Below are 9,614 nucleotides of genomic sequence, written 5' to 3'. Positions count from 1 at the left end.
ATACTCCAAACTCAGTGGGTTCCACCATGAGCAATGCCCCGAAGCCTTTCAGGTTGTAATGGAGCCAGTTTTGCACCGTCGCAGCAAAGATAAACTCTGATGCCTCTTATTATCAGCATTCACCGCATCTAAAACAAAAAGAAGTTAGTAAATATTTGGAAATGTGATTAATTATACATTACAAATATCACCTACTACAAAAAGATGAAACTTGAAATTTTTATCAAAATCTTGATATCCCAGTTAAAACGGTAACATTAAATTCAGGACTATTTAATGCATTTTAAAATAGACTTATACATTTTAAAATGAAACAAGTAAATGAATGACCAAATAGCTAAATTAAGGACATTTAAGAGGAGCTGTATAGGCTACATGGTGGTTTGGAAGAGATTTTTTTTCCATTTACAACACGAACTGGAGGCACAACTGTTTACTAAATTTCTGTAGTTTGATATAGCTGCCTACAGAACTTAAAGATCTCACTCTTTTCTTTTTTTTCTTGCTGCATTAAAGATTAAACTGTAATGATGTAATTGTGATCTGCTCTCCTGATGATATCGTACAGCTGAAGCTGAACTGATTGTATTTCCTCACCGCGCTAACAGGTCAATCAGTTCTAGTTCTGCTTCAGCTGTGAGAAACTCTCACGAGTGGCGAACACAATCACTGACAAGCCAGAAATTCATCTAACCTTCCGATCGCCTTTTGTTTATACACTGGACGAATATAGGATGATTCAAAATGATTCATCTGTGTGTGCAACGAGTAAGATACGTTTGTGGATCCGCGCCGCGCATTCATTGACTTGTGAGTCGATCCTATATGGTCTCAAAATCCAAATGAATCAAATAGGATCGACTCACAAGTCAATGAATGCATGTGCAGCACCGTTTCCACAGATGCACATTTTACTCGCACAGATGAATTATCTTAATACTAAAATCATCTCATAAAATAGATGAACACCTCACAACAAACGACGCACGACAAAAAAAAAAGTTGCACGAGTCAGAATTCGGACGCAATTCAGTGTATATGCCAATCTTAAGAAAAAAATGAATACAAATATGATATGGTTTGGTGAAAAACAAACTGAAACTCAATGTATTAAGATTATCCTGGCGTTGGTTGTGTAACTTACGAGGGCGCTCATGTGACTATTATTAACATTGCAGTTTACTCTAACGCGCTGAGAAGAAGCACACAAGTTGTAAAACATAAAGATGAATAAAAACACTAAATTAAAATTGAGATGAATTTTATAATTATATTTTTGTTGGCCACTTACCTCTAAAAAAATATGGTCGTTGTCCTGTCTCTTTTTCGCGATTGAAGTCTGTTCAGCTGCGCTTGATTTGATCTGATTGGTGGATGTCTTGAAGGTGCATTACCGCCACCTGCTGGATTGGACTGTGGCTCATTCATGGGCTCATTCGATAGGGACACATATTCTAAATTCTTTATTAACCCTGTATTCTTTAGATAAATAATTAAATGCATGTACATTCTACATGACTTAAATAATAATAATAGGCTACATTTTTATTTATTTAAAACTGATAGACTAAATTTATGGTAGAAGTTCTTTTTTTTTTTATTTTTTTTTTACATTTTTTATTATAATAACATGAAACACAGAATGACATTACATGCCAGTAAGCAGGAAAATAATATACCTTTTAAAAAGATTAATAGTTTTTACAGCTTTCTTATTGGAAGAGTCAGAAATCAAACACGCATACAATTTTAACTCTTCCAGAAAAATTTAAAGAAAGGCTTACAATTACAAAATTTACATTTATGTATTCTTTGTGAATCCACATACTCGTTGGTGTACTCATCGTATCCTTTGAGGATAATAAATGTTCTCACATTTACACAAATGTAGCCAATTGATTTGGACTTGCCTTAACATGTTGAATAATGTGACAGATAGATTGACCGTAAGCCTCACCGGTGGAGAATTAAGATGACCAAACATCAGCATTGATTCAATGTTTGTCTTTTCAACACTGAAAAGCATGGAATTATCAACATTGATCCAATATTATTTAGCAGTGAATTTTCAACATTGGTCCAGTATGGTGTTAGCATTGAATTTTCAACATTGATCCAATATTACTTAGCATTGAAATTTCAACCTCAACCAAAATGATGATTCTGATGGAATTTCAACGTTGAATCAATGTCACCATGCTATCTGGGTACCGTTCCTGCTCCTGCAACATGACATCATGACTTTGCATAAACATACAAGCCACTTTCTAAAGCCAAGTGGTGTGTTATCTGTGCGAATTTTGAGCTATCAACGTGTATGTCTATGCCATGTGATTCCGCGCAAATGTCTATGCCGAAATGAACCATCATCTCAGCGTGTTTATCTACGCTGCGTGATTCCGTGTGAATGTCTACACCGAAAATAACCATTATGTGTGTGTGTGTCCACAATATAAATGGATTTATTAACATACTAAATTATGTTTTTTTTTTGAAAATGTAAAAATGCAAAATGTTTCTTGTGATGGATAGGTTTAGGGGCATACAAATTGGCGTGTCATGCATACGCCATTTCATGAGATCAGTCTGGCTCCTGGGTTGTTGCCCTTCTACGTCCATATTCAGCTCTCCTCATGCAACGGCCTGTCTCCCAATATCTCATTCATGCTCTTGAAACTGGGAGACACTAAACCTTCTGACGGCACGAATGGATGGAGAAGCAGGACTGCCTGTGCAACCTAATTGGGTTGAAGGTACCGGTACTGTCTCGTGCTATAGACAAGGACCCTAATTTAACACAAAACTAAAGACAAATCAGTCAGGAAGAATAAGAAGAGAACAATTGTCTTTGGCCACCACCAGTAAAATCATTTCCTTTTTGTGGGTTGTCTTGCTGTTGCCTCTGCAGTGCACCTGTTGTCACTTTTATTTGCATCAAAGCAGGTGAAACTGACTCATAATCATTTATTCTTCCTAACTGGACAGATCAATATAACTGTTGAACTGACTTGGTGTTATACTGTGATGATTAATTGTTCCCTTAATTTTTTTTAAAAATGTTTTTGCAGTGTAATTGTCAACCTGGTATTAAAGGCAGTGAAATGATGACATCCTGCCTTGTAAACTATGACAAACCTTTCCAGACTTACTCTTGTGTAGCTGCAACAAGCAGACACAATTCTGAAAATTATCTTTGTGAATTACAGCAGGGGATTTATGATTAGTCCTCAGAAAAGGACAAAAAGCAAGATTTCTCTCTATTTATTAACATTTATTTTTGCATTGTTTTGTAGCATATAATTTGTGTTAGAACAGTTTTCATATTAAAGATTGTACTGACATTAAGTATATTTGTTTACATGCATATTATAAAACTGCACATGTATGAATAAAGTTGTAGAAGAAACATTTTGAATATTCTGATTTACTTTATTGTAACTGACGTAACTGTTTTCTTATGAACACGTAGCCTTTCAAGTAAGTAAACAGCTCAGTGCTTATCTTTAGGTTTAGCTATATTTCATAACATAGTGTATGATTTACTTTAGTAATCATCTACAATTTTTTAAAGTAGATTATGACATTTCTATGCGTATTATTTTCTACTAAAAGGTAAATGGAGGTTCTCCCATCTAAAACACTGACTCCTTTTTATGGGCAGTTATCTCCCAAGCCTTTGCTATTTGGCTACAAGGCAGTGATAAACTGGCAGTTGAATTTGCATAGTTTAGTAGTAAAGAAATAAGAAGAGAGCAGTTCTACATTTGCCAAATGAAACAAATGGTATCCATCTTATATTTCAGATATAGATTTGTGAAGGGAGTGCAGACGAAGCTTGTTTAATAAGAACTGAATGAGCAAGTGATCAAACAGGTTTGCTCTTGTGTTTGCGGATCACCTGTCAGGTGATCACTGTCACCTGCGTATGAATATGGATCCACTCGGCAGTAGTTGATTCGTAAAACGGAACTAATGGAGGAAAATTAAAGCATGAAAAGGTAGGCTTTGGTTCTTTATTAGTGCTTACCTGTTTAAAATGTAATACACTGAAACCTTCAATGATCCACCTCTATCCTTCCCTGGAGAGTATCTCAAAATAGACATTAATTTATGTAGTATATATACTTTTTAATATATAAAACACTGTATGAAGAGTATTTTATAAAGCATAAATCTGATTCTTGAATACATGTATGTTAATATGTATGTATAACAACTGATATCTATAAACTCAGCATTAGTAACTTATGTCCTTCATTTTCAGAGCTGTACATGGCAGAACGACATGATTTTCTTTACCATTTTGAGTCTGTCCTTTGGAGAAATTCAACTGCTATTCTCAGAGAAAGTGGAGTTTAGCATTTTGGGCATATCTGCTGTCCTTTTTCTTATAGCCCTCTGTCTTTTGATATGGCAGATTTACCACTACTGTACGCAGTTTCCTGTTTCACAAAGAGCTGGTAAGTTTTTCATGCTAATGTTGACATTTATATTTGACCTAATATTGCAAAAGATTAGTAGTTTATTACTATTTACAGTTGCAGTTTTGAATAAGAATTCAACACATGTAGCCTAGATGCACAGTATTGTATAAGATGTATATGATTCATTATATTTACACAACAATCCAAAATTTTGGGGTCAGACAAATATCTTTTTTTTGTTTCTGAAATAATTATTATGGTTCTGCATAATTAAATAAACAAATTTATTAAAAGTGTCAGTACAGTACAGATATTTTAATGTTTATTTGTCAAATAAATTATTTGAACTTCTATTCAAAGAATCATGAAAAGTGATTACAGTTTTCACAAAATTAGTGATATTAAGAAATTATTCTTGAGCACCAAATCAGCCTATTTGAATGATTTCTGAAGGATCATGTGACACTTTAGAGTAATTCAGCTTTTCCATCAGGAATAAAATGCTACTTAAAAAAGTAAGTAACTTGGTTGCCTTAAAATTTTGATTTTATTGAAATGAAAAATTTGAGTTGATACAAAGAAGGAAATTTGTTTAATAAATAGAAACTCAAAGTATTATTGTATCTGAATAAATCATCATCTATTTGGCATGTTTCACTGCGTCATCACAAATAAAACACACACAATTACCCAATATGCTTACAAAATCTTTTATTAATATTTTAATAAAGGTTGTCGAATCTCAAAAAAATTTCATTGTATTAACTCAAATTTTCATTTCAATGAACTCAAAATTTTAAGGCAACTAGGTAACTTTTTTTCTAAATAATTTTTACAGTGTATATATATATATATATATATATATATATATATATATATATATATATATATGCAGAATATCTACATCTATATGATTCCAGTGTATATTTTGTTAGCAGATGGCCAGTTGGCTAAAAGCAGAGGTTTTCAGTATGCTACACAAACACGAGACACTAAGGTAATATTCATTTACATAAACCATAATTGTCTTCATATCCTGGAATGGAACCACTTTGTGCTGTATTTGCTTCCATAGTTTCTGCTTACTCTGACTTAGATCAAACAAAATATTATGAAAAACACGTTTTGCATATGGTTTGCTTTGGTTGCCAAACAGTATGTCTGTATTTCTAAACATCCAATAAGAGAGTATGCTAAAAAAAAAAAAATAAGACCAGACACACTCTGTCCATCAGATGGAGGCTCAGTATGAGGAACTGAGCCACCGACTGTCCCCTGGCCCCTCTTGCACCAACCTGGGCAGTAGTTTAGACCTGGAAAGCATGGCTGATCTTGAAGAGGAGCAGATCCAGGGATCTCTGCGCTTTTCACTGTACTATGATCAGCTGCAGTCCAGACTGGTGGTGACGGTACTGGACGCCCAGGATCTGGCCGTGCGAGACTTCAGTCACAGTGTGGACCCTTTTGTTTGGGTGCGGTTGCTGTGGGCAGAGAGAGAAGATGAGGAGCAGGTTTCACTGCACTGTGTGCTGCACGATTGGCAGACGCGTCTAGTGAAGAAGAGCTGCAGTCCTGTGTTTGGAGATCAGTTCTCTTGTGCTCTGGCTGAGGAGGAAGTATCAAGAGTCACTGTTAGATTTGAGGTATGTTATCAGACTTTACAACTTATTTAGCACAGACGTGCCCATGGCGCAATCATTCATTTTTAGATCATTTCTTTTAGGTTAGGGACTTTGATAAATACTCAAGACATGGAATTCTTGGAGAGACTCGTGTTTCACTAAACAGGCTGAAGATATCATATCCCCTGGAGTTAAGACAGGATCTGCAAGTACCTAAGAAAGTAAGTGTAATCCCAGCACAACATATTCGTAATTATGAGATGAGTAACAACCGGTACATTTTCTGTGTAGGACATGGTTGGTGAGGCACTGCTTTCTCTGAAATATTTGCCTACATCTCAGAGGCTGGAGGTGGGAGTGTTGAAGATTCGCACAGTCTGTCATCCCAATAAAACTGAGAGAGGTGAGGAATAATCAATAGGCCCCGTCCACACGAAGCCAGCGCTTTCCCAATCCGATCTTTTTTTCCCCTCGTTTCAAGAAATATCTGCGTCCAGGTCCACACGAGATTACGAAAACTGACTAAAAACGATGTAGTTTGCATGCCAGGCCAGTGTGTGGCGCTGTTATTCTGCCCAAGAAATACACTAAAAACGGAGAAGAAGAGTTGTGGCTAGCAGGGGTATAGCCAAGGGGGTAATCTAGCGCTCGGAAAGCGTTTCACCCCTAGGGGCTGCCATTGCTAACCAAGCCATCACCTGCTGTTAGCATCCCATTGACTCCCATTCATTTTTGAGTCACTTTGACAGTGAATAACTTTACATCTGAGACGTTTAAAGACTCCATTTGTCCATTGTTTATTTCTAAAGAAACACGACAATGCATAAAAGGCTCCGTTACCTTGTAACTTACACTATCGCCCCGCAGAAGCTGTTTTTGTAAAAATAGGCTAACGATTGCGTCATAACCAACGCGACCCTGTCGCACAGTTGAGAAATTACCGTATAGACCTGAGGAGACGCTCGCAGGCAATCTTTTACTGTCTATGAGACAGTCGGGGGGACGTGGAGACATAAAGTCTGATAAAGTCAAGGGGGAAGAATGGGGAGAAGCCCATAGTGAGCCAAAAGCAACGGGAGAAAATATTTAAACAACGTGATTCAGCTTTCACTTTCCACATCTACTAGAAGACCTACAGCTGTCAGACAGGAGGCTCACGTCACATCTACGTCCTCAAGCTCAGTCTGAGCCTGCGCAGTTCGCTCAGCCATCAGGAAGTGAGTGCTCCTATACTGACATCACTTAACGCCGTAGAAGTCAATGGGATCGCTCGGTCCATTTCTTTTACTGTCTATGGGTATAGCAGTGGTCGGACTCGGAGGTGAGGCAAAATCTCACAATAAAATAAAAATAAATACATTTGCTACTTAACAGATGTGTTTTATTAACGTCTACACCTACCCCAACCCAAAACATACCCTTACAATAATGCAGATACGTTAATTAAATGACGTGATATTGATGTGCGCATGCCCAGTGCCCGTAATTGTATCCCTTAACTCTTCACCGTGCTGGACGTAGTGTGATGACATCACCATTTCAGAAAATAATGGTGACCTACAACCTCTGACCTATGTTGTTTACAACCTCTGACCTATGTTGTAAACTGATTCTGTAACACTTTATAGTAACATAAATAATGTTTTAATAATTTAAATACTTAAACTTATTTCAGTCAGCTGCCTAAACGGACAAACTTCTCTACAGAGTGCTCTCTCTCAGACAGCGTCATTTTTGTCTCCCATAGCTTCTCTATGCATTTCAAAAGGGATTGGTGAGCTTTGGGTGATTGCAATTCACACCCTCACCACTAGATGCCGCACACTTACCACTAGATTCACATTGCAACTTTAAAGGGACAGTTCACCCAAAAAGTAATTCTATCATCATTTACTCATTTGAAAGTTGTTCCAAACCTGTATAAAAAAATTTGTTCTGCTGAACACAAAAGGAAGATATTCTGAGGAAGAACCAGACAGATCTCAGGCCCCATTGATTACCATATAACAGGGGTGTCCAGTCCTGCTCCTGGAGGGCCACTGTCCTGCAGAGTTTAGCTCCAACCTCAATTAAACACACCTGAACCATCTTATCAAGGTCTTACTAGGCATATTAGAGACCTCCAGCAGGTGTGTTGAAGCAAGCAAGAGCTAAACTCTGCAGGACAGCGGCCCTCCAGGACATAGTTTGGACAGCCCTGCCATAATATAGTCAAAGTTGCACTACATCTGCTTATGTTCAATATTTACAACAGAACATACCTGTGCTTAATAAACGCTGTAAAGTGACTTTAAACTATTGTACGGTGTTTGTTTATTTTACTCACAGCTCTCTATGCCAGAATCAGCGTCACCTGCAACCAGTGCAAACTTCGACATCAGAGGACAACACAGAAGCAGCGCTGTGAGGTGACTGTGTTTAACGAAGTCCTGACATTTGTGTTGTCAGATCATCAGATAAAAGAGTGCTCCATTATTGTGTCAGTTTTCGAACCTCAACCTTTAAAGAAGTCCTCCAAGCGCTTGATGGGTAACATTCACCTCATAAAGGGAAATACCTCAGAGAATGAGCACTGGAAGCTGATGATGCAATCACTACGACAGCCAATCGCTATGTGGCATTTAATCTTCCTTTGACTATTGACGCACACACACGCTGACATTTCTTTTATTTTTTTTATTTTTTTTTATTTTTTTTTTTTATTGCATTTCAAATAAACAAAGTCAATGTACAGTCAGAACTGCAAAACATACAAATAGAAAAACCATACGCTGACATTTCCCAAGGTGGGAGGTCATACTTCCGACAGTTGTTCGTGTTTTCTGGTTGGAATGTGGAAACAACATGGACGTTGTCAGTAATTAAAAACACTTGCCTTCAGATTGCCTTTGAGTGTTTCTCCGTCTATGGATACTATTGGCCCTGTGGACTTGAATGACATTTTCAATTTTTTTTAAAAATTGACTTAATTGTCTTGACTAGGGCTAATTTCATAGCTGAGATTTAATTTCAGCTAGATATTTTCACGCTTTAAATGTAATTAGTAAGTAGTAATTTGTTTTAAAAAAAAAAAAATATATATATATATATATATATATATATATATATATATATATATATATATATATATATATATATATATATATATATATATATATATATATATATATATGGAAATGATGCACAATAAAATTGGTTTAAAAGTGATATTTACCCTGTATCACACAGGTGTGTGTGTGTGTGGGGGGGAGGGGGGTTGTGAAATATTAGGACGCAAATGTGTATTATCAATTGATAAAATACTGTTGCAAAAAAAAAAAAAAAAAAGTACAACCTCCTGACAGTTACAAATAAAATTTGTGCAAGTTAAAGGCAAGTATGATTAACAGGTGAGTATGTTGAACCAAAACATTTAAACAAGAGTCATTTCTAAACAATTAAATGTGTTATATAACCCAAATCCATCTCATATTTAATACTGACAACAATGGAACCAACTAGGGATAGAATTATTTGCACATAAGAGGACACTGGTACAAGAGGACTGCCAAAGCAATATTTTAAGTGT

The 9,614-nt window shown here is 36.4% G+C and overlaps 1 protein-coding gene across 2 annotated transcripts; it reads left to right on the top strand.

Moving 5' to 3' along the window:
• Positions 1 to 3,930: 3,930 nt before the first annotated feature.
• On the top strand, positions 3,931 to 8,705 carry syt19 (synaptotagmin XIX). 2 transcript variants are annotated; one of them, XM_067419805.1, is made up of 7 exons: positions 3,931 to 3,998; positions 4,265 to 4,460; positions 5,363 to 5,421; positions 5,660 to 6,067; positions 6,148 to 6,267; positions 6,338 to 6,449; positions 8,375 to 8,705. In XM_067419805.1, the coding sequence occupies exons 2-7, from the start codon at positions 4,286 to 4,288 to the stop codon at positions 8,680 to 8,682; spliced, it is 1,182 nt and encodes a 393-aa protein (XP_067275906.1). In that variant the 5' UTR covers positions 3,931 to 3,998; positions 4,265 to 4,285; the 3' UTR covers positions 8,683 to 8,705. The 2 variants fall into 2 exon arrangements, with proteins under 2 accessions (XP_067275906.1, XP_067275905.1); XM_067419804.1 differs by having other exon boundaries at positions 5,360 to 5,421.
• The last annotated feature ends 909 nt before the right edge of the window (positions 8,706 to 9,614 follow it).

The sequence above is a fragment of the Pseudorasbora parva genome, chromosome 16 (assembly GCF_024679245.1).
Source record: "Pseudorasbora parva isolate DD20220531a chromosome 16, ASM2467924v1, whole genome shotgun sequence".
NCBI classification, from domain to species: Eukaryota; Metazoa; Chordata; class Actinopteri; order Cypriniformes; family Gobionidae; genus Pseudorasbora; species Pseudorasbora parva.
Note: the sequence above shows the minus strand (reverse complement) of the source record. Positions and strands in the feature narration are given on the sequence as shown.